General features: G+C 40.3%; 1 protein-coding gene across 3 annotated transcripts in view; it reads left to right on the forward strand.

The window, feature by feature from the left end:
- Positions 1 to 26,234, forward strand: part of dis3l2 (DIS3 like 3'-5' exoribonuclease 2) — a 282,451-nt gene that overhangs the window by 65,418 nt on the left and 190,799 nt on the right. For all 3 annotated transcript variants that reach the window (XM_072572523.1, XM_072572522.1, XM_072572524.1), the window contains one exon: positions 9,032 to 9,272. In XM_072572523.1, coding sequence (XP_072428624.1) covers positions 9,032 to 9,272 — 241 coding nt within the window. The remainder of the gene's footprint in view (positions 1 to 9,031; positions 9,273 to 26,234) is intronic.

Here is a 26,234-nt window from a genome sequence, read left to right on the forward strand (position 1 = left end):
CTTTTATCTTAATTAAAGGCAAATGTTAGGTGCTGTGCTACAGATGTATTTCGATTGGTTATATTACTCAGCTTTAACAAAACGTACTTTATTCTTAGTTGAGAGTGTGGTGCTGGAAAAGCACAGCAGGTCAGGCAGCATTTGAGGAGCAGGAGAAACGACGTTTTGGGCAAAAGCCCTTCATTAGGAATGAGGCTGTGAGCCGAGGGGATGATAAGATAAAAGGGAGTTGGTGGGCTGGGGGGAAAGGAGCTGAGAGTGCAATAGGTAGATGGAGGTGTGGGTAATGGTGATAGGTCAGAGAGGAGGGTGGAGCGGATAGTTGGGAAGGAAGATGAGGACAGGTCATGAGGGCGGTGCCGAGTTGGAAGATTGGAACTGGGATAAGGTGGGGGGAAGGGAAATGAGGAAACTGGTGAAATCCACATTGATCCCATGGGGTTGGAGGGTCCTGAGACGGAAGATAAGGCATTCTTCCTTTGGGTGGTTAGGGAGTGGCAATGGAGGAGGCCTAGGACCTGCATGGCCTTGGTGCAGTGGGAGGGGAAGTTGAAGTGTTCTGCCATGGGGCAGTGGAGTTGGTTGGTCAAAAAAAGGACACTATGTACCACTTAAAGTCATACCTCCTTAAAACAAAAAGAACTGTTGATATACAATGATGGCTTCATTTTTAAAATCCTTTTGGTTTACTGCTATTAATGCACTACAATACATATACTTTACATTGACTTCAAGCATGCAAATATTCACTACTGCAGTCCATTTTTTTCCGCCACCGAACACCTTCATCTTCCGTCATCAAGTCTCGACAAAGCAATAGCAATTATGCAGTCTCATCCTGCCGCACATATAATTTTTAAATTAAATGGCTATTACAATAAACTCCATCTGAACAGTCTGGTATTTTTAATCTTTAAATTTTTCCAAAAGATTTAAGAGTTATGATCAGTATATACAATTGTTTCAGACACATTACTGGCAACATAAATATTGAAAATGTTGCAACACCAACAGTGCACCCACGGTCTCCTCATCACTTGTGGAATATTTCTTTTGATGAATATTCAATTTTCTGGAAAAATACCCAGTGTTCTTCTCATCATCATCTTGCCAGAATACAGCAATGAAACGCATGTCACTCGCATCAGTATCTACCTTGAATGGCTTTCAGGTGTGGCTAACACTGGGGCAGTGGTTCACTTAGCTTTCAGGCTGTCAAATGACTTCTGACACTCTTCTGGCTACTGAAATGTTTTATACTACTTCAAGTCAGTCATTGGAACTAAAATTTGGTATGGATTGCCGAAGAAACGTATTCAGTCCCCAGAATCATATAACTTCCTTCGTCGATGGTTTGGGAAACTTGCCAGTGACCTTTGTTTTCACATTCCATGAGGCTATTTGTCCATGTCCAATAATATGGCCGAGCAACGTCACTTCAGCTTTTGTGAACTCACTCTTAGCCAGATTGTCATTGTACACTGCACAATTGGGTAATCCCAAAATAAATTTATTGGTTAGTCTTTAAAATGTAGCTACTGGATTCATCATACCAAATGGTATGATTTCAAACTGGCAAAGTCCATTTGGTGTCATGAAAGCCAAAATTTCCTTTGCTGTCTCAGATAAAGTTCAGTATCCTTTCAGTAAATTTAACTGAATAAAATAAACTGCTTGTATCACCTTCTCAATACAGTCTTCCAGGAATGAACTTGGATATAAATCAGATTTCGTAACTGCACTGACTTTGTTATAATCAACACATAAATAATTTCTCTTTTACACCTATCACCTCTTCACTTTTCACTAGATTCACCAACCCCACCTTGTACAATGGAACACAACTCTTCTCACCTTCAATTCCACATTATTGCCTTTTCTGACAATACTCCTTTCAAAGTACATACCTCCTGTTATAGACCAGGCCAGACCTCCTCAAAACAATTCAAGAAAGTAGTCCTGACCCTAACTTTATTAGTTGTTTTAAGCAGGTGTGGAGTCGATATTCCAGGAGTGATGCAGCTGGCCTGATCACTTAGTTTTAAACAAAACAGAATTTATTTGCAAGATTACTGAATGAAATGCAAACAAAAGACAACAGAATATAGAATAATTTTACCTATCCCAAAACCCAACAGACTATCCCAACTTAATAATACTGTTCCATTTGCTGGAGTATAGAAGTGCTCTCTCCCTAGTCCCACCTGCCAGCACTTAGCCCATATCTCTCCAAACCCTTCCTACTAATATACCCATTCAGATTCCTTTTAAATGTTGCAATCAAACTAACCTCCACCACTTCCTCTGGTAGCTCATTCCATACATGTACCACCCTCTGCGTGAAAACGTTGCCCTTCAGGTCTCTTTTATATCTTTCTCCTCTCACCCTAAACCTATATGCTATAGTTCTGGACTCCCCCACCCCAGGGAAAAGACTTTGGCTATTTATGCTATCCATGCCCCTCATGATTTTATACATCTCTATAAGGTCACCCCTCAGCCTCCGTAGCTCCAGGGAAAACATCCCTAGTCTATTCAACCTCTCCCTATAACTCAAACCCTCCAACCCTGGCAACGTTCTTGTAAATCTTTTCTGAACCCTTTCAAGTTTCACAACATCCTTCTGAAAGGAAGGAGACCAGAATTGCACGCAATATTCCAGCAGTGGCCGAACCAATGTCCTATATAGTCGTAACATGACCTCCCAACTCCTGTACTCAATACTCTGACCAATAAAGGAAAGCATACCAAACACCGCCTTCACTATCCTATCTACCTGCGACTCCACTTTCAAGGTGCTATGAACTTCCACTTCAAGGTCTCTTTGTTCAGCAACACTCCCTAGATCCTTACCGTTAAGTGTATATGTGCTGCTAAGATTTGCTTTCTCAAAATGCAGCACCTCACCTTTACCTAAATTAAACTCCATCTGTCATTTCTCAGCCCATGGGCTCATCTGATCAAGATCTCGTTGTAATCTGAGGTAACCTTCTTGGCTGTCCAGTACACCTCTAATTTTAGTGTCATCTGCAAACTTACTAAAAATACCTCTTAGGCTCACTTCCAAATCATTTATATAAATGATGAAAAGTAGTGGACCCAGCACCGATCCTTGTGTTACTCCACTGATCACAGGCCTCCAGTCTGAAAAACAACCCTCCACCACCACCCTCTGTCTTATCTTTGAGCCAGTTCTGTATCCAAATGGCTAATTTTCTTTGTATTCCATGAGATCTAACCTTGCTAACCAGTTTCCATGGGGAACCTTGTCGAATGCCTTACTGAAGTCCATATAGATCACATCTACCATTCTGCCCTCATCAATCCTCTTTGTTACTTTTTCAAAAAAATGAATCAAGTTTGTGAGACATGATTTCCCATGCACAAAGCCATGTTGACTATCCCTAATCAGTCCTTGCCTTTCCAAATACATGTATAACCTGTCTCTCAGGATTCCCTCCAAACAGATCTCCACCAGGCTTTTGGCTACGATGGGTTTGCTCTTCCTCACTGTCCTCACCTCTGCTTCTTTCTATCTTTGACTCTGCAATTTTAAGTTGGCTTTACTCTTTTATTGCCAACTTCTGAAGTTCAAAAATTCTCACATTCTCCCTCTTTCTACATTTTTTCTTCTGGGACTATGCTTTTCTTTTTCCTTTGCTTTTAATCATAATTCAAATTGTTTCATTTCCTTTTTCCCTCTTTTTGTTCTGTCAGGGTTATTCTTTCTTTCTTCTTTTATCCTTGCCATTGCCTCTAACTCAAGCTGCTTCAGTTGCAAGTAAATTTTAGGTATTTTCCATCATTTTGAATTGCATTCCTTGCAATTGTAAATGCTGAGCTATTGACACAATTGTTTCCTTTTTCCTCAGAAATACATGTAACTCCACCTTCAACTTGTGTGCCAATTTCAAAGGTTTTGCTGTGCTCACTTTCTGTAAAACATTAGATTAGATTACATTACATTACAGTGTGGAAACAGGCCCTTCGGCCCAACAAGTCCACACCGACCCGCCGAAGCGCAACCCACCCATACATTTACCCCCATTGGAGGTGGATGTTTGCAGGTAAAGGGACGGCTGGAAAATGGGAAGCCCTCAAAATTGAGATAACGAGTCCAGAGACTGTATATTCCTGTTAGGGTGAAAGGCAAGGCTGGTAGATGTAGGTAATGCTGGATGACTAAAGAAAACGAAGGAAGCATATGTCAGTTTTAGACAGCAGAGATTGAGTGAATCCTTAGAAGGGTATAAAGGCAGTAGGAGTATACGTAAGAGGGAAATTAGGAGGGCAAAAAGGTGACATGAGATAGTGTTGTCAAAAAGAATTAAGAAGGATCTAAAGCGATTCTAAAAATATATTAAGGACAAAGGGTAACTAGGGAGAATATAGGGTCTGTAATAGATCAGCTCGGCCACCTATGTGTGGGACCGCAGGAGATGGAGGAGATACTAAATGAGAATTTTGCATCAGTGTTTACTGTGGAGATGGACAGAAAAGATATAGAATGTGGGAAAATAGATGGTGGCGTCTTGAAAAGTATCCATTTAAAGAGGAGGAGGTGCTAAATGTTTTAAAACGCATAAAGGTGAAAACTTCCCAGGACTTGATCAAGTGTACCCTAGAACTCGGTGGGAAGCTAGGGAAGTGATTGTTGGGCCCCTAGCCGAGATATTTGTATCATCAATAGTCACAGGTGAGGGGCTGGAAGACTGGAGGTTGGCTAACGTGGTACCTCTATTTAACAAAGATGGTAAGGAAAAGCCTGATATCATTTGTGGGCAAGTTGTTGGAGGGAATCCTGAAGGACAGGATTTATATGTATTTGGGTAGTCAAGGACTGATTAGGGAAATAATGTCTCACTAACTTGATTGTGTTTTTTTTAAGTAGTAATGAAGGGGATTGATGAGGGCTGAATGGTGGATGCGACCTATATGGACTAGGTGTTTGACAAGGTTCCTCACGGTAGACTGATTAACAAGGTAGATTACATGGAATACAGGGAGAACTAGCCATTTGGATGCAGAACTAGCTTGAAAGTAGATGACAGAGGGTGATACAGGGTCGTTTTCTGACTGGAGGCCTGTGACCAGTGGTGTGCCACAAGGATTGGTGCTGGGTCCACTATTTTTCGTTATTTATATAAATGATTTGGATATGAACATAGGAGATGTACTTTTTAAGTTGCAGATGAAACCAAAATTGGAAGCAAAGAAGGTTACCTCAGAGTACACTAGGATCTTGATCAGATAGGCCATTGGGCCAAAGAGTGGCAGGTGAAGTTTAATTTAGATAAATGTGAGTGTTACATTTTGGAAAGGCAAATCAGAGCAGGGACTTATACACTTAATGGTAAAGTCCAGGGGAATGTTGCTGAACAAAGAGACCTTGGAGTGCACGTTCATAGTTCCTTGAAAGTAGAGTCTCCGGTAGATAGGATAGTGAAGGTGGCGTTTAGTATGCTTTCCTTTATTTGTCAGAGCATTGAGTATAGGAGTTGAGAGGTCATATTGCGGCTGTATGAGACATTGATTACGCCACTTTTGGAACATTGTGTCCAATTCTCCTTCCTATCGGAATGATGTTGTGAAACTTGAAATGGTTCAGAAAAGACTCTTCAGAAAGGATGTTGCCAGGGTTGGAGGATTTGAGCTATAGAGAGAGACTGAATAGGCTGAAGCTGTTTTCCTTGGAGCGTCAGAGGTTGAGGAGTGACCATATAGAGGTGTATAAAATCATGAAGGGCATGGATAGGGTAAATAGACAAGGTCTTCTCTCTGGGATGGGGGAGTCAGAACTAGAGGGCATAGGTTTAGGGTGAGAGGAGAAAGATATAAAAGGGACCTAAGGGGCAACATTTTCATGAGAAGGGTGGTGCTTCTATGGAATGCAGTGCCAGAGGAAGTGGTGGAGGCTGGTACAATTACAACATTTAAAAGGCATCTGGATGGGTATATGAATAGGAATGATTTAGCAGGGTATGGGGCAAGTGCTGGCAAATGGGACTAGATTAATGTAGGATATCTGGCATGGATGAGTTGGTCTGAAGGGTCTGTTTCCATGCTGTACATTTCTATGACTCTCCGTCTTGATTTCTTCCACTCCCAGGAAACTCTTAGCGATTAAAAGAGCCATTATTACACAAATCACACCTTATTTAAACCAATCAAGTGCAATACGCGAAATGGAAAAACATCAACCGTCACTGTTTTTCAGTCAAATAATCTTAAACCCAACCTGGCATTAGAGATGAGTCCCCAACGTATTATGGACCAGACCAAGCTCCTTTTAAATATATCATGAAGACAGCCTAGACCCTGCATTTTATCTTAATTGAAGACAAGTGTAATGTTCTGTGTTCCAGATGTAACTTGATTGGTCACATTACTTGGCTTTAAGCAAAACACACTATTCTTCCTCTACAGTTAGAATACAAACAGGAGAAAGAAGAATTGATCTAACTTTAACTCTGTTGGAAAACATAACAGAATAATAGATAATTTAACTATTAAACAATAACTATTCCAATATGGTAGCATCCCATAAACACACCCTTGGCAAAGGCAAAGTCAGTAAAACAGATTGTCTCTCATGCGATTTTGATGGCAGAAAGAGAACCTGGGTTTTAGCTGTAGCAGGGAGAGAGCACTTCTATACTCCAGCAAATGCTGAAAGTGAAACTAAAACTAGTTCTGTGCGAGCCTGAGTCCACCCATTCATGCTGCTTCTACTATTCTAACTTAAAAGAAGCCAAAGGCCTAACAAGTTGTTTATTTCATTGGTTGGAAGGGACAACTTGGTGCGATTGGCTCAAAACCTCTCCACGAAAAAAATGAACTACATCTCTTAAAGTCATAATATTGTCACAAGTGGTGTTACGTGAACTCAACAGATGAAATGATATCAAGGTAGAATTTGTGATTACCCTTGACATCAAGGTAGAATTTGACTGAATATGATGCCAAGGATTCTTAGCAAAACCAATCACACTTTCCAAGCTCACTTCCTCCTGAAAGGGCAAGAATAGCAGGTGCACATAAGTACCACCTCCTGTAAATTCCTGTCCCCACAAGACATCCTCTCTTGGAATTACATTACTGTGCTTTCGCTGGCACCAGGTCAGCATCTTGGAATTCCTTTCTTAACAGCACTGTGGCATCCCTATGTTCTAAGGACTAATGGTTCACGAAGGCAGCTCAACACAACCTTCTCCAGGGCAATTAGTCATGCACAAAGTTTTTGTCTTCTGCCACAACCTCTCAACCTAATTTTTACCTATGCTTTGAATTGTAGAACTTGCCCTCTAATCAGTTCATATTTCTCCGCATGCTTAGGACCTCCCTTAAAGCCTGACATTTTGCCTTTTGTCATCCTTTTGGCTGTCTTGTTTCCTTTGTTGTACTTTCCTTATATTTTGGATTTTGCCAATACCAGTCTCAAGCCATTATTTCTGGTCACCACTCCAAACTCTGTTCCTGGACTACCAATTCCGTCCCTCACCTTGGCAATAGCATGAGATTGGCTACCTTGATACCACATTCAATCCTAAGATAAACTTCCATCTTTGTAATAGTGCCAACACTAAGATCACTTTCATAACATTGCATGGTGTTATTCCATCTAAACTCATCTCCTGCTCAAAGCTTCCTTCATTCATTTGTTGTCTTAAGACTTGACTACTTCCATGCACATTTGGCTGGTCTCCTACATTCAAATTTGAAGTCACCTTACTACTGGTAAGACACCACTTGTGTCTTAACTAGCAATTAGCCGAGGCCCATGAGGCCTGAAACTCCCTCTATAAAGCTCGCTTCCTCATTTCCTTCTTAAAACCTACCTCTTTGATCAGACTCTAGTCATCTAATCTAATTTCTTCCTTTTGCGGCGTGGTGCCATACCTCATTTTCTAATGCTTCTGTGAAGTGCCTTTTGGATTTTTCATTATATTAAACGTTCCAAATAAATATAGACTTTTCTTCTTCGCACCGTGCCCTCTTGTACATCCTCAGGTATTGATGATCTGATTAGCAGACAAATTTATGTCTCTGCTGTCAAAATTAATTGTGCTATCTTATTCTACGTTTGAAATGCCATTTGTTTAATTGCAATATTATAGGCAACAATTTTGAATGATCTGATTTTGTTTATTGACTGTCTCCTAAGGAGCACTTAGCTTAGTTGGCTAGATATCTCATATATTATTCAGAATAATATCAAGAGTGCAAGCTCAATTCCTGTTCCAGCTGAGGTAAACTTGGGCTGTGCCTCTTGTTTGAGTGGAAGACAATGACAAACTACTATTGAAAGAAGCAACCAATAGTATTTCTCAGGTTGAAGCATTAGCAGACTATGAGCCAAGGAGCAGGCTTGGGCAGAGCAAATGAATGGTCTATTAAACAGTATTTTAAACAAGGTGAATAGATGTGCAGCTGGAAGTGTGCAACAGGTCAGACAGAATCCAAGGAGCAGGAAAATTTATTGTTTTGGGATGAAACCCTTTGTCAGGACTGGGAAGGCGGAGGGGAACCTGAAAATAAATAGAGGGGGGGGGGCTGGGGAAGGGTAGGTGGGATGGTGATACGTGGATGCAGGGAGGGGGGTTTTGTGATTGGTCAGTGGAAAGGGTGGAGCAGATAGGTGAGTAGGAAGATTAGAATAGGTCAGGGAGATGAGGAGGAGGGTTCAGGCTTGGTACGCGATAAGGCTCAGTGGTAGAGGGACTTTGAAGCAGGTGAAGTCAATGTTGAGGCCATTGGGCTGTACACTTCCCAGATGAAATATAAGGTGGTGTTCCTCCAGTTTCCGTTTGGCCTCACTCTGACGTTGGAGGAGACCAAGGATGGACATGTCGCTGGGGGAGTGGGAGGAGGAATTAAAGTGGATGACAACCGGAAGGTTGGGTTGGTTAGTGTGTGCAGTGCACAGATGCTCTGCCATCCTTACTGCTTCCTAGTATTTTAATCAAGTTTGTTCAATTTCACTTTTATTACTAATGTGCAGAATCTTCATGATCTTTATATGTTTTTCCAGATCATCATACCTGATGGAGATGGCTCAGAAACTCAATCTGGTGTACTTGGTACAGTTGATGTTGCCTGTGAGGATCTTCCAGCTCAGGATAAAGTTAAAATAATCGAAACCAGTCCTGATGTAATTATTGAGGAGCAATATGATGACAGCCAAGTTGAAAGCGAAAATGAATCGAGTGATTTGCAGAAAATTGTAGATGGTGGAAGTGTGAACAAGACAAAGTTCAGTCCTTCAGATAATGGTGAGATTATCATGGTTAGTTAATACATTTTTATAGTTAAAAACATGGTTGTATTTTGGGCCCATGATTTATTTCACACTAAGCAGTAAATAGGAAGATGTTGATAATTTTGTGTTATTTTGATATTGCAATTAATATTGGAAATACTGCAACCTATTAAGTGGCAATATTCCTTTAAATGTCTAGCAGATTTTAAGTATACGATTAATATTCTGATTAATTTGTAGTTATTTATGTTTTGACATTATTTTTGACATTAATTCAAGAGATTAGTATTGTTATGAGCTTAGTCTGTTTAAGATATTGTTTACTTGGACTGTGAACCACATATTACACTAGAACTTGAAAAATTAATCAATATTTGGACATTTTAATGAAAACAAACCCTTGGAAATAACTCTCATTAACAATTAGCTTGATTATAATAGTGAGAGGTAACATCCTAGACAGATGGTATCTTGAAATAGTTTCCAGTAGTAATCACATGTATTGAACTGACAGTTGCTATAGAATGCTTGATTGATACTTTGCAATTTGGTCTCTGAAGTTTTGAAAGGAAATCCAACCAACAGAGTTTACAAATAAATTCCAAAAATCATCAAAATGTCAAGTATCCCAAGTGGTAATGACATAATTAGCAAGTTAACAAGATACTTCATGGCTTTGGAAAAGATTTTGTTTGGATAATAAGTAAATTTGATGTGTGACTTCTTCCATAACTCAAATGTAGTAAACAGGAAATGCTACCAATGTGCAACAAGTGGAGGGGTAAAAAAATGATGAGCACAGTATAGAATTTCAAAAGGGTATGGACAAGTTGGTGCAGTGGATAACTTGCTGGCAGACAAGGTTCAACGCTAAAAAAGTGTGGTGATGTATTTTGATAGAAAGAACAAGGTTACTACTATAAAGGATATACAGAGCAGAAAGGTCTGGATGGATCTGTGCATTAGCCATTGAAGATGGCAGAACAGTTGGAGAGCAGTTCATAAAGCATTCAGTATTGTAGGCTTTCTTAGTAAGAGTAGAGAATAGGGAGATATATTGAATCTATTGTTATGATCCCAGCTGATGTTAATACTGGACAAGTCACATCTCAGACTGATGTCTGGTTTGATAGATAATTTTTGTGTGGCTTTAATGAGATTGTTACTCACTGAAGCAATAAACATGCAATGTTGCAGATTTGTTTTAACAATAAAATATTTTATGCAAAAGAAATAAAAATCAAATTAACTAAAATATCTCTATGTAATACAAAGATGATAGTACACAACCCAAAGTGTAATGCCATTAATCCCAACAGCATCCCTCTGCCTTTCTCTATCACACATAGGATTTGACTCAGCTGTAGCTTCAGTTCCAGGTTGTGAAAATTTGATGGTCTCTTCCTTGATTTGTTAAGGACCAGGCCTGACCCCCCCTCAAAACACCTCAAGACAGAAGTTCAAACCCAACGTTTCCAGTTGTTTTAAGCAGGTATATAGTGGATATACCAGGAGTGATGAAGCTCGTCAAAAACCCTCAGTTTTAAACTAAACAGAATTTATTTACAGAGTACCCGAATGAAACAAACGGGAACAGAATACAGAATAACTTAACCTATCTGAAAACCCAACAGACTACCCCAACTTAATGATGCTGTTTGAAATGCCTTCAACAGTATCCATAAACACCCCCTTGGCAATAAAGATAAAATCAAACATGGGGTCTTACTGGAGAGAGAGAGATGTCAGAGAGATTCAGCATGGATCAACTTCCATGTAGCTGTTCCTTTGACCAGTAGCCTCAAAAAAACTGACTGCTTGTTCTGAACAGCCAGACTGCTAAAACCAAAATAAACCAAACCAGAGAAAGTTAAAAATCACACAACACCAGGTTATAATCCAGCAGGTTTAATTGGAAGCACACTAGCTTTTGGAGCGTCGCTCCTTCTTCAGGTGGTAGTGGAGGGCTCAATCCTAACATACAGAATTTATAGCAAAAATTTAGTGTGATGTAACTGAAATTATACATTGAAAAATTGATTGTCTGTTAAGCCTTTCATCTGTTGGAATACCGTGATAGTTTCACTTCTTTCGTGTGTAAATCACCAAACCTTTTTTTTAAAAAGTTGCATTCTCGGGTTAGCTTTTTAAAAAATGTAACTTTTTAGAAAAAGGTTTTGTGATTTACACACGAAAGAAGTGAAATATCACGGTATTCCAACAGATGAAAGGCTAAACAGATAATCAATTTTTCAATGTATAATTTCAGTTACATCACACTAAATTTTTGCTATAAATTCTGTATGTTAGGATTGAGCCCTCCACTACCACCTGATGAAGGAGCGACACTTCGAAAACTAGTGTGCTTCCAATTAAACTTGTTGGACTATAGCCTGGTATTGTGTGATTTTTAACTTTGTACACCCCAGTCCAACACCGGCATCTCCAAATCAAAACTAGAGAAAAGTTGAGTTGGGAGAACTGGCCACTCTCCTTTCATTATACAATTTTTTTTAAACTTAAAAGCCTCTTCAAGTAGATAAACACAGACAAAATGGAGCCTCTGTCTTTACAGCCCCTCTGATTAAAAAACCCATGTACAACCTAACCTTGGTAAATGAGTAGCGTCATCACATGTCCCCCTTAAAAAAACCCATCAATATCCAAAGCTCGCTTCATTTTGAAATCTCTTAATCTTATACTGTTAGTACACTATGACAACCATATACATTACATTGACTATAAACATGCAAACATAGACTGAACCAGAATGTAGTAGTATATTTTACTCTCGCTACTGAATGTCTCTATTTCTCGTCCAAGTCTCGACAATACATTGGCAATCACGTTTTCCCATCCAGCCACATGCACAATTTTCAAATTAAATGGCTGTAACAACAAGCTCTATCTAAACAATCTAGAATGTTTGTCCTTTAATTTCTCCACAAACTTTAATGGGTCATGATCAGTGTATATGATCTCAAATACATTATTGGTAACGTAAACATTGATATGTTACAATGCCAACACCAAGCTCAAAGTCTCCTTCTCAACTGTTGACTATTTCTGCTGGTGAATGTTCAGTTTCCTGGTGAAACAGCTGATAGATCTTTCTACCTTTGCATAGTCTTCCTTTAAGAGTGCAGCACGGACACCCACATCATTCGCATAGATAGTCACCTTGAATGGCTTGGTGTACTTAGGTGTGGCTAACACTGGGGCAGTGGTTAACACAGTTTTCAGGTTGTCAAACGCCTTCAAATGCTGTCCACTGAAACTTCTTGCCTTTCTTTAGTAATTTGATGAGTGGAGCAGCCACACTGCTAAAATTTGGTATGAATTTGGTATAAAGTCCACTCAAACCCAGGAATTGTAGTACTGCTCTTTTTGTCGATGGTATTGGAAACTCCCCAGTTACCTTTGGTTTTGCATTCCATGTCCAATATCATGGCCCAGAAAGGTGATTTGGGATTTGGCAAATTCACTTTTAAGCCTGGTTTATCACCAAGCTTGCCTCCTGAAGTCAATCGAACAATTTAGATAAATGTTGCAGAATGTTTCTTCCATGTGTGACTAAAAATCACCAGGTCTTCGAAATGTATGACACAATTGGATAATTCAGAAATTACCTTATTGGCTAGTCTTTGAAATGTGGCTGGCGCATTTTTCATACCAAACAGCATGACTTTAAATTGATACAGTCCATTTCAATACAGCTGTTACGAAAGCTGAAATTGTCTTTGCTCTTTTGGACAAAAGTACCTGCCAGTACCCTCTGAGCAAATCCAACTTAGAAATATAAGTTGCTTATCCCACCTTTTCAACACCGTCTTCCGCATGTGAAATCAGATATGCGTCAGTCTTTGTAACCGCATTGACTTTGAGATAGTCCATACATAACCCGTTGGGTACCATCTGGTTTTGACACCATACTATGGGTAAGCTTCAGTCACTGTAACTCACTTCGATTATGTCATCTTGGGGCATGTGTTCAATCTCCTTTTAAACCTGTGCCAACTTTGGAGCATTATGCTCATAAAGATGTTGCTTAATCAGAACAGCATCTCCTATATCTACATTGTGCATAACTAGATTAGTACTTCCCAGCTTATTTCCACATATCTCCTCATGAGATAGCAATAACTCTTTCAGGTCATTTCGATTGTCATCTGGAAGGTAATTCAGTAATTTATCCCAGTTTTTGACAACTTCCTTCTTGTCCAATTTAACTTGAGGAATGTCCAGTTCAGAATCCTTTGAATTTGGTTCCTCCTTCAGTGTTGTAACCAATAACACAGTCTCCTTTTGCTTTCCTTTCCTGTCAAAACACCTTGTGAGCATAGTCATATGATACACTCTTGGCTTTCTTTCTGTCTGGATTCCATATGAAATATTCCACCCAACTCCATATTCTTTCGACTTGATAAGGTCCACTAAACCTTGCTTTTAAAAGTTCACCTATCACTGGAAGTAACAGTAACATCTTAACCCTGATAGCAAAATTGTGAGTTTTTGATTTCTTGTCTGTTTCCTGTTTCATTGTATGCTGTGATACTTTTAAATGCAGTCTAGCCAACTCCCCTGCTCTTTTTACCATTCCCTAAAATTTGATACACAGTCCAAATATGTGGTCTCTGAATTCTGACTTAGCAATTTCTCCTTAATCAATTTTCACAGTCCTCTCACTTCAAGCCCAAAAACTAATTCAAATGGACTGAATTTGATCGACTTAATTTTGTGCATCTCTGATCCCAAAAAGTAGAAATGGAATTCCCATATCCCAGTCATCTGGATAGTCTTGACTATAAGCCCTCAACAAGGTCTTTAATGTCTGATGCCACCTTTCAATTGGGTTTGAATTGTTTTTTTCCTAAGCTGTCCATAACTTCCTTGAATAATTTTGATGTGAAGCTTAACCCTTGATCTGATTGTTTCTCTGTAGGTAATCCATATTGAGTGAAAAATTTGAGTAACTTCTACAATTCTTTTAGCTGTGATATTGCATAATGGAATGGCCTCTGGAAATCTGGTGGACGCATCCATTATTGTTAACAAATACTGATTCCCTCTTTTTGTTTTAGGTAGGGGTCTTACACAATCAATTAAGTCTCTTGTAAAAGGTTCTTCAAATGCAGGAATAGGTATTAGAGTTTCAGGTTTTATTACTCCCTGTGGTTTTCCAATTACGTGACATGTATTACATGTTTGGCAAAATTCAACTACAGCCTTGTGCAGTCCAGGCCAGGGCGGCATGGTGGCTCAGAGGTCAGCACTGCTGCCTCACAGCGCCAGGGTTTGATTCCAGCCTCAGGTGACTGTCTGTGTGGAGTTTGCACGTTCTCCTCGTGTCTGTGTGGATTTCCTCCAGGTGATCCGGTTTCCTTCCACGATCCAAAGATATGCAGGTTAGGTGAATTGTCTATGCTAATTTGCCCATAGTGTTCAGGGATGTGTAGGTTAGGTGCATTAGTCAGGGGTAAGTATAGGATGAGGGAATGGGTCTGGGTGGGTTGCTTTTGGAGGATCGGTGTGGACCTGTTCGGGCTGAAGGGCTTGTTTCCACACTGTAAGGATTCTATGTATTTTAGCTTGTATTTTTCTTGCCCCCAAATGTGACCACCTGCTGATAGTGCACGTGCCACCTGCAATACCTCCTGTCTAGAACCTGCTGGCAACACGAGTTGTTGAACTTCAGCCTATTTCTCATCTGTCTGAATATGTGATGATCCCATTTCCTCACTAAGACATCATTCTTAAGATAGCAGCATTCAGGGATACATCTAGATTCTTCTTCCGTGTATGCTTTTTGATACGATTGGTGTAGTTTCTTCTCTTTTTGCTGTAACTCAGTTAATTTCTGTGAACGATAGATGTCTGCTTTGTCATCTATCTACTCCTGGTTTGTCTCAACCATTTGATCAACCAGTGCCTCTACTAATTCCACTTCAACTTTGGTATCTGTATTCTTTGATCTCTCTTGTTTCCACTGGTGAGTTTGTGATTTCATTACCACACCATTCAAAAAAATTCCCAGGATGTGTGTCCTGTAATGGTTTAGTTGCCTGAGTTTGGACTGGCCTTTCAACCGCAGTAGGTGGCACTCCTACCCTTGAACCAGCTTTATCGTTAGCAAGGAAAAATTGTATTCCTGGAGCTGAGAGTTTAACCAGTACTTCTACCATGACTTCTCTACTCTTCACTGGACACTCTAACCTCACTCTATGTAATTGAGTGCTTCTTGTCTGGCACCTTCTCTGGCAGTAGTCCTTCAGAGGTACATATCCTCTCATCTTTCAACGTCAAAGACTGAGAGGACACTCTATCTCTTAGTATTGCAAGCTCTTTACCTGCTGCTCCTGGCCTATGTGAGTAAATTTACCTTTGCAGGTATATGGTTTAAGAAGATCTGACACTTCCTCCTTAACCATCCTCCAATCAGGGTGTACATTCTTGTACAGCTTTATAGCCTCCAATGTGCTTTCCAACAAAATTCACTGACTTATCCTGTTTTCCTACATTTGGCTTCCCAGTGATTTTCCTAAACCACCAACACTGTAATTTCATGGGCCTACTTTATTGCAGTGAAAACACAGGAGCTTTTTACCTTCTCTATCCCCTTCAAGGGTTTCCTTTTTATCCTATGGTAAGTTATCCTTATGATCTTCACCAATATCTACCTTTGTCTTACTATGTGAGGATTTCTCTTTTCCCCAATTTCTATCTCTTACAAATTGAAGCTGATGTTGGAAGCTAAACTTCGATTTATGAACCAACTCATAATCATCAGCTATTTCAGCTGCTAATCTTGCCGTTTTAACTCTCCTCTTCTACATGAGTTCTCACTACTTCAGTAAGTGAATTTTTGAACTCCTCCAAAATAATTATCTCTCTGGTTTGCTCTATTTGTAATGCCCTTGTCTACCTATCAAAATTACTTTGTTTGATCCTTTCAAGCACAATGTTGGTTTGACTATGGTCCCTCCTTAGATTCCTGAAAAGTTGTCTGTAGGCTGCTGGCGCAAGCTCATATGCACTTAAAATGGCTTTCTTCACCTCCTTATATGCCCCAGATACCTCTTCTGATTGTGATGCAAATACCTCAATAGCTTGACCTACATGTTTTGTTTGGATTAACAAAATCCACATGGTCACTGGCCATGCATTTGTTTATCTACCTTTTCAAATGAGATGAAAGAGGCTTCCGCATTGTTCTCATTAAATTTAGGCAATGGTTAGATTAGATTAGGTTCCCTACAGTATGGAAACAGGCCCTTCGGCCCAATAAGTCCACACCAACCCTCCGAAGAGTAACCCACCCAGACCAATTCACTGACCCTATATTTACCCTTGACTAATGCACATAACACTATGGGCAATTTAGCATGGCCAGTTTCACCTGACCTGCACATATATGGATGCTTGAATGAATTTAAACAGATTCTTATCCGAACTGTGGCTACCATGGGTTTGCTCATGCTTACTAAGTTACCTTCATCTTCATCCTTTAAACTGACTTTCCAGTCTAAGTGCCAATTTCTGAAGTTCAAACTCTCTCATTTCTCCCTTTATCTCTTTTCTTTTTGTTCTGCTAAAGTGAATCGTTCTTTTTCTCTTTCCTCTGCCTTTAGTCATAAGTCAAACAGTTTCATTTGTTTTTCTTTTACTTTTTTTTGCCTCTAACTCAAGCTGATTCATTTTCAATTGAAATTTAGTCATCTCCAAAGATTCTGATGGTGGTTCCAAGAAATTTAAATCTGAGCTATTGCTGTAATTCTCTCTCCTTTCCTCATGGAAGGAAGCAGCTCCAACTCCAGCTTGTCTGCAAACTCCAGCAGCTTTTCCTTGTTCACCTTTTGTGAAGCCAGCAGAGTCACTTCTCCCACCCCCACAAAACTCTTAGTGACTGAAAGAGTCATTGCTATCCCAAGAAGTGTTCAAATCAACTGAATTCAACATCCAGAAGAAAAGACACTAATACTGACCACTTTGAATCCAGCAACCCTAACCCAATTTGGAATTATAGAACAAATCCTGCGAAGTGCACCCAATCTATTAAGGATAAAGCCAGACACCCTCAAAACACCTCAAGAAGGTAGCCCAGACCCTACCTTTTCTAGTTGTTTTAAGCAGGTGTAAAGTGGTTATTCCATGAGTGATGTAGCTGATCAAATCCCCTCTGTTTCATACAAAACAGAGTTTATTTGCAGAGTACCGATTGAAACACAAACAAAAGAGAACAAAATACAGAATAACTTAACCTATTCGAAAAGCCAATGGACTATCCCAACTTAATGATGCTATTTGAAATGCCTGCAACAGTTCCCATAAACACCCCCTTGGCAAAAAGGGTAAAAGCAAACACCAGCTCTGACAGGCGAGAGAGACATGTCAGAGAAATTCAGCATGGAACACCTTTCATGTCGCTGTTTCTTTTGAATTGCCAGCTTACAACTGATTAGCAGCCTCAAAAACAAACTGACTGCTTGCTCTGAACAGCCAGACTGCTAAAACCAAATCAAAACAAACCCGAGAAAAGCTGAACTGGGAGAATTCGCCACTCCCCTTTCATTGTCCAAGAGTTTTTTTTAAAATTAAAAGCTTCAAGTAGATAAACACAGATAAAACAGAACCTCTGTCTTTACGACCCCTCTGAAAAAAAAACCCAAGGACAACCTGACCTTGTTAAAGAAGGAACATCGTCACAGATTTGTCACATAACCAAGCCTAGACTTTTTCACCTTTATAAAACCCCTCCAGGGTTTTATCCATACACCTCTGGTCTGGAACTTTTAAAGTAAATTCCTTATGCTAAGGAAACCAGTTTTTTAACCATTCAGAACTACCTTCTTTTCTGAGAAGCCACTGCTTTACACATCTATCTTTAGCTAAGAACCCTGCAGAGCTCCTCAAACTGGAACTAAAAAGTTTTTTTCCAAGCTGTGGGTATTTCCCCTAAGAAATCATTGCAAAATAAAATCAGAATGTTCTGTCTGCAAACTTGATGCCTAGACTGTTTACTTGTGAACTGTCTCAATGTAAACAAATTACCAAGAGCATCCAAAAAACACACACTCAGACTGCTTTTAAATAGAAATCCCATGGCTACAGGAGTACATACATGCTTATCATTAAACTCCTTCAGACACTCAGAAAACCCATTTGACAATAGTTCAAATTCAAAAATTTAAACTAAAAAATTAATGATTTTAAAAAATATGTAAATCACACACTTTACCTCTCACTATACAAGATATTAGTTACAAATCATCTGGAGTATTGTGTATGTTTTTTGGCACCACACATTGGGCACAATGTGAATGCATTGTCAAAAGTACTGACGAGGTTTATGATAATGATTCCAAGGATGTAAAACCTCATTGATGAAGATAGATTGGAGAAGTTGTGGCCCTTTTTCTTGGAGGTGAAAAGACTAAGAGGGGATTTGATTAAAATTTTCAAAATTGTGAGGGACTTGGATACAGGAAGAAACTGTTTCCACATGTAAAATGGGGAATTGGCAGAAGAATGACACTTAGTCATCATGCTTGTTTGGAAAGCCAGTGCAGACACCATGGGTCAAAGGACCTCCTGCACTGTAGCAATCCTGTGAATATGTGAACAGACTACCCAAAAACATAAGAACTTCAGAAATAGGAATAGAAGAAGATAATGCAGCTCATCATTCAAGATGTTCAGGACTGACCTTGGGCTTCAACTCCACTTCCCTTCCCAAATTCTATATCAGTGAGAGACTAAAAAATCTACCTGTCTCAGTCTTAAATATATTCCATGATTGCACACCCACAACCTTGTGTGCTGGAGAGTTCCAAAGATTTACGGTCCTTTCAGGGAAGACATTAATCTTTCTTTCAGTCCTAAATGATCAATCCCTTAACTTGAAAGTTGGGTTCAGTGTGACCACCATTGCACCCCACACACACACACACAGACACTCCTACACACACATGCTCCCACACTCATACATGCACCCTCTCACAGACTTAGACCCCTTTACACTCTTACACACACATATACACTCTCTCTCACAGACACTCACATTCCCCCACCTCAGACACACACACACACAAACCCACATGCACATATACACATATACATTTGTGGGGTGAATTTGTCCTTTGAATCTTCCCACTTCTTCCAGATGAAAGGAGTAGCCATGGGCACCCGCATGGGCCCCAGCTATGCCTGTCTCTTCATCAGCTATGTAGAACAGTCCATCTTCTGGAGTTACATTGGCACCACTCCCCACTTTTTCCTCCGCGACATTGATGACTGCATCAGCGCCACCTTATGTTCCCACGAGGAGGCTGAACAGTTCATCAACTTCACCAACACATTCCACCCCGACCTTAAATTCACCTGGACCATCTCTGACACCTCCTTCCACTTCCTGGACTTCTCCATCTCCCTCAACGATAACTGACTCAACACTGACATTTTTTACAAATCCACCGACTCCTACAGCGACCTGGATTATGTCTCCTCCCACCCTACCTTCTGCAAAAATGCTATCCCGTATTCCCAATACCTCCACCTCTGCAACTGCTCCCAGGAGGGCCAGTTCCACCACAGAACACATCAAATGGCCTCCTCCTTTAAAGATCGCAATTTCCCCTCCCACGTGGTTGAAGATGCCCTCCAACGCAACTCATCCATGTCCTGCACCTCCGTCCTCGAATTCCATCCTCCAACCACAACAAGGACAGAACCCCCCAACCCCGGTCCTTAACTTCCAGCCCACCAACCTCTGCATAAATCATATCATCCGCCGACACATCTATCACTAGAGATCTATTTCCCTCCCCGCCCCAATCTGCTTTCCACGAAGACCATTCCCTCCATGACTACCTGGTGTCAAGTCCACGCCCCGCCCCCACCCTCCCCTCCCCTCCCGGCACCTTCCTCTGCCGCTACAGGAATTGCAAAACCTACGCCCACATCTCCCCCCTCCCCTCTGTGCAAAGCCCCAAAGGAACCTTGCACAACCATCAAAGTTTCACCTGCACTTCCACATGTCATCTATTGTATCCGTTGATCCCGATACGGTCTGTACATTGGGGAGACTGGACACCTTCTCACAGAGCGCTTCAGAGAACATGTCTGGGACACCCGTGGCAATCAACCCCAACGCTCGGTGGCCGAACATTTCAATTCCCCCTCCCACTCTCCTGAGGATATGCAGGTCCTGGGCCTCCTCCACCGTCACTCCCTCACCACCTGACTCGTGGAGGAAGAACGCTTCTGCCTCGGGACCCTTCAACCCCATGGCATCACCAGTTTTCTCATTTATCCTCCCTCCACTCTACCCCAGTTCCAACCTTCCAGTTCAGTATTGTCCTCATGACCTGACCCACCTGTCAATCTTCCTTCCCACTTATCTGCTCCACCCTCCTTTCTGACCTATTACCTTCACCCACTAATGCACTCTGAGCTACCTTCTCCCCAGCCCCACCCCCTTCCATTTATTTCTCCACCCCTGAGGCTCCCAATCTCATTCCTGATGAAGGGCGTTTGCCTGAAATGTTGATTTTCCTGCTCCTCGGATGTTGCCTGACCTGCTGGGCTTTTTCAGCACCACTCTGATCTTGACTCTAATCTCCAGCATCTGCAGTACCCACATCTGCCCATCATTATTCTTCTATTCTAATCTGTTTGCAATAAAGGCTGACCTGTCATTTGCTTTTCTAATTTTCTCAAAAGGGAGGCAACAGCCTAGTGGTATTATCGCTAGGCTATTAATCCGGAAACTAAGCTAATGTTCTGGCAGTGTGGTTTCAAATCCTGCTGTAGCAGATGGTAGAATTTGAATTCAATAAATATCTGGAATTAAGAGTCTAATGAAGACCATGAGTCCATTGTTGATTATTGGAAAAACCCATCTGGTTCACTAAGGTCCTTTAAGTAAAGAAACTGCCATCCTTACCTGGTCTGGCCTACATATGATTCCAGACCCATAGCAAAGTGATTCATTCCTAACTGGGCTATGAATCAGCCTAACTCTGGGCAATTAGGAATGGACAATAAATACTGGCCTAGTCAGTGACACCCACAATAGCGTGAATGAATTAAATAACAATTGCTTGTTACACCTGCAAGTTATTTGAGTCATAGAGATGTACTGCATGGAAACAGAGACTCTTTGGTCCAACTCGTCCATTCCAACCAGATACCCTCAGTTAATCTAGTCCCATTTGCCAGCACTTGGCCCCTATCCCTCTGATGCCTTCCTATTTATATACGCACCTAGATGCCTTTTAAATGTTGTAATTGTACCAGCCTCCACCACTTCCTCTGGCAGCTCATTCCATACACACACCACCATTTGTATAAAAATGTTGCCCCTTAGGTCCCTTTTAAATCTTTTCCCTCTCACCCTAAACCTATGCCCTGTAGTTTTGGAATTATGTTCATCGTGTGAGTATGTCAGTGATAAGCAACTATTTAATCTTAAAATAAAACTAAGAACTGTGATGCTGGAAATGGGGAAAAAAATAAAAAATAGCTGGAAAAATCTCTGCAGATCTGACTGTGTCTGTGCAGAGAAAGCAGGGTCACTGCATCCAAAATGTTAATTCTGATTGACTGAGTAATCTATTCAAGCTAATTAATGGTGACAAGTGCATTGTACAAGAAATTGTGGTAAACCGGGTGTCAGTATCATTAATTTTGATATTGGACTAGTAATTCAATAGTGAGCCTTGAAATCCATGACATGGTTCTCCTGCTCCTCGGATGCTGCCTGACCTGCTGTGCTTTTCCAGCAACACACTCTCAACTGCAATGAGAAATGGCCAATTAATGATCGATTCAATGTAGTTCAGTTTGAAATTATTCATTTTAAATCTAAACAAGGACAGTTATAAAGGTGTGAGAATAAAATGTCTGTGATGGATTGGAAATATACATTCAAAGCTTTGACAGTATATAAAAATGAATGCTGTATTTAATAAATTGTCCACTTTTCAAGAAACATGCCCAAACATATCCAACAAGAAAAGTGAGTGTGTCATAGCTAACTACGGAGGTTAAAGATAGATCAAGGGAGGCGATGAATAAAGTTGCCAAAAATTGTAAACCTGAGGATTTGGAGAATTTTGAAATTCAGCAAAAAGGATAAATAAATTGAGAAATAGAATAGAATATGAATGCAAAATGGATATGTTGGTCCATTGCAGATGAGAAACAGGAGTTGGAAAAACAATATACAGAAAACGCAGAAAAGCTAAACAACTACTTTGTATTTGTCAATACATAGGAATACACAAGAAAACCAGAAATAATAAAGATTGAAGGGTCTAGTGAAAGTATGAAACTGAAATAAATTAGTATTATTAAAAAAAAGTAGTGCTGGAGTAGATAATGGGATTGAAATGTGACAAATCCCCAGGAGCAATAAGCTTCATCCTCAAGTGTTGAAAGAGATGGCTACAGAGATAGTGGATGCATTGGTGATCAACTCTCAAAATTCTATTCATGTTCCAGTGGTGCCTGCAGTATGGAAGATTGAAAATGTTTACCACTGCTTAAGGAAGGATGGGTAGAGAAAAAGAAAGCTATAGAGCTTTTACTCTGTCGTCAGTAGAGTCACAGAGATGTGCAGCATGGGAACAGACCCTTTGGTCCAACTTGTCCATGCCAACTAGATATCCTAACCTAGTCCCATTTGCCAGTACTTGGCCATTATCCTTCTAAACCCTTCCTGTTAATATAGCCATCCAGATGCCTTTTAAATGCTGTAATTGTACCAGCTTCCACCACTTCCTTTGGCAGCTCATTCCATAGCTCACCACCCTCTGCATGAAAATGTTAACCCTTAGGTCCCTTTTAAATTATTCTCCTCTCACCCTGAACCTATGCCTTCTGGTTCTGGACTCCCCCACCCCAGGGAAAAGACCTTGTCTATTTATTCCAGTCCATGCCCCTCATGATTTTATAAACTTCTATAAGATCACCCCTTAGCCTCTGATGCTCCGGGGAAAACAGCCCTATCTATTCAGCCTCTCCCTGTAACTCAAATACTGCAACCCTGGCAACATCCTTGTGAATCTTTTCAGAACCCTTTCAAGTTTCACAACATCCTTCCGATAGGAGGAAGACCAGAATTGGACACAACTTTCCTAAAGTGGCCTAACCAAGAGGCGGCACGGTAGGTCAGTGGTTAGCACTGCTGTCTCACAGTGCCAGGGACCTGGGTTCAATTCTAGCCTCTATGGACTGTCTGTAAGAGTTTGCACGTTCTCCCCGTGTCTGCATTGGTTTCCTCTGGATTCTCCGGTTTTCTCCCACAGTCCAAAAATGTGCAGGTTAGGTGAATTGGCCATGCTAAATTGGTCAGGGTTAAATATAGGAAAATAGGGTAGGAGAATGGGTCTGTGTGGGTTACTGTACGAAGGGTCGATGTAGACGTGTTGGGCTGAAGGACCTGTTTCCACACTGTAGGGATTCTATGTCCTTTACAGCTGCATCGTGACCTCCCAACGCCTATACTTAATCCTCTGGCCAATAAAGCAGAGTATACCAAACATCGGTTTCACTATTCTGTCTACCTGTAACTCCACTTTCAAGGAACTATGAACCTGTACTCCAGGGTCTCTTTGTTCAGCAACATTCCCCATTAAGTGTATAGGTCCTGCTCTGATTTGCCTTTCCAAAATGCAGGACTTCATATTTTCCTGCAATCTATTAAAGAGCATGTGATTACTGGATGTTTGGAAACAATTATCTGATTGGACAGAATATTTATTCAAGAATAATTCACGTTTGATAAACCTAAATGTTTTTTGAGGATGTTATTAGCAGAGTTATTAAGGGGGAATACATTGGATATGGTATTTGTGTTTGCAGAAAGCTTTTGATAAAGACCTACTGAGGAGATTAGTAAACAAGGTGGGAGTCTCTGGAACAAAAACAGAAATTGCTGGCAAATCTCAACAGTGGTCTTGCAGCATTTGTGGAGAGAAAGCAAAGTCAATGTTTTGGGTCCGGTGACCTTTCTTCAGAACAGTGCTTGGACCTCGGCTTTCACAATCTATACCAATGTTTTCGATGTTAAGTCTGATTGTAATGATTCCAGGTTTGCAGATGATTTAAGTCTTGGTGGGAAAGTAATGATGTAGAGGTTGCAAAAATATGTTTTAGATTGATTTATGATGAGAAAGAGCCTGACAAATTGAATATAATGTGGATGAATGTGAGGCTATCACTTTGGTACAGTCAGCACAGATACAGGTCTTTTCTTAAGGTTAAGCGATTTAAAGTGTTGATATCTTAAGGGACCAAGATGTCTTTGTTCATAATCACTGCAGGTGCAGCAAGCCAGCAATGATAATCGCCTTTATCATAAGATGATTTGGGTCCAGCAGCAAGAACATCTTGCTTCAGATCGATGGAACATTGGTAGACCACATCTGCAATGGACCAACATATCCATTTTACCAACCTTGCCTAAGGAAGGATTTTCTTGTCATAGAGGGAGTACAATGAGAAAAGGTCAAGTAACCCATTGCCTTAGATCATAGGACTGTTCTCTCACTAGAGAGAGACAACTGGTGATGATTTAACCTGAGGGTCACTACGCCTCGGGGTGAGGGGACAGGCTAAGAAGGAGAATCCTTCGTAGTAACCTCAGCCAGCGTGGCACACTGTTGGCATTGCTCCACATTGCAAACCAGCTGTCTAGTCAACTGACCCCCAAAGGGAGTGCAGTAGAGTTTCATCAAGCTGATTCCTGTGATGATGGGATTTTTTTGATGAGGAGAGACTGAGCAAAGTTTATTATTCTGTCAGGTTGAGAAGAATGAGTCATTGCAATTTCATGGAAATGTGCAAAATTCTTATGCAGTTAGACTTTAGATGCACAAAGGATATTTCCCTGGCAGTAGCCTCCTGAACCAGAAGAGAGAATTTCTGAATAAAATGCAAGCCATCTAAATCTGAGGTGAGGAAGAATGTCTTGACTGAGAGGATAAAATTCTTTATCTCAGAGTAGTGTGGAAGGGTTGTTTCCAAAATTCAAGATAGTTTTTCTTTTTCTAATGATACCGTGGCTTTGCATTAGATGATTAGCCATGATCTAGAATGACGGAGCAGGCTGAAGGGGCTGAATGGTGTACTCCTACTCCTATGTTCCTATTTGCCCTTTTTTCTTCAAAACCCCTGTCCTGAACATTGTTGTAACCCTCCTCTCTTCCTCTTGCTTTGTCTTTTAATGTCATTTTCATTCATCTGTCTTTTTCATTCTGTCTTTCTTTTTCACATGTCTATGTCTACCTGCTTTTTGCTTTCTACTTTCGTTTTCTCTATCTTGCAAAGAGATTCTTCTTGTTTTGTTTTTGCTTCCTCTCTTATCTTCTATCTGGCTCCTCCTCAGATCTGTCTCACTCTCATTACACACAACAATTCAATGTTTCAGTAGGAATTGTATTGTTTTGAGTTACATATGATGAATATATTAGGTAACTAACTTCACACATCACCATACTTTTACACAGTTGTTTATTCTGGCATTGATCCTTTGAAGTAGAAGACCACTTACAGAGTCCATCTGCAGCTTATGTAAAATGTCACTGTAATTGAACTCCTGCATTTGACTTTTTTTTGAGCTCCCAACTTTTCCTTTTATTTAAAAAAAATGCTTAGGAGCTTTAAAGTATTCCTGTGTAACAAGAAAAATTCCCTCCACAATTTTTGTGTTGGAAAACAAATTAAAATTCAAGGTGCAACATTTAATTTTCTGCTCAAACTGCTTGAAAGAAATTTTCAAACATAATGCAAGCTGAGTTGACTGTTGTTTTAGTTCATTGACATTGATGATGTAAACTGTTGCCTTATGTACTAATTTCATGGTGTAAAAAAAGTACATGGAATTATTTCAAGATATGAATGTGATAATATTATGAATGCAAAATGTGTTATTGTACCAGAATTTTCCTGTCATTTGTCTTTTGACAATTTTATG

This window comes from Chiloscyllium punctatum, chromosome 6 (assembly GCF_047496795.1).
Source record: "Chiloscyllium punctatum isolate Juve2018m chromosome 6, sChiPun1.3, whole genome shotgun sequence".
Taxonomy (NCBI): domain Eukaryota; kingdom Metazoa; phylum Chordata; class Chondrichthyes; order Orectolobiformes; family Hemiscylliidae; genus Chiloscyllium; species Chiloscyllium punctatum.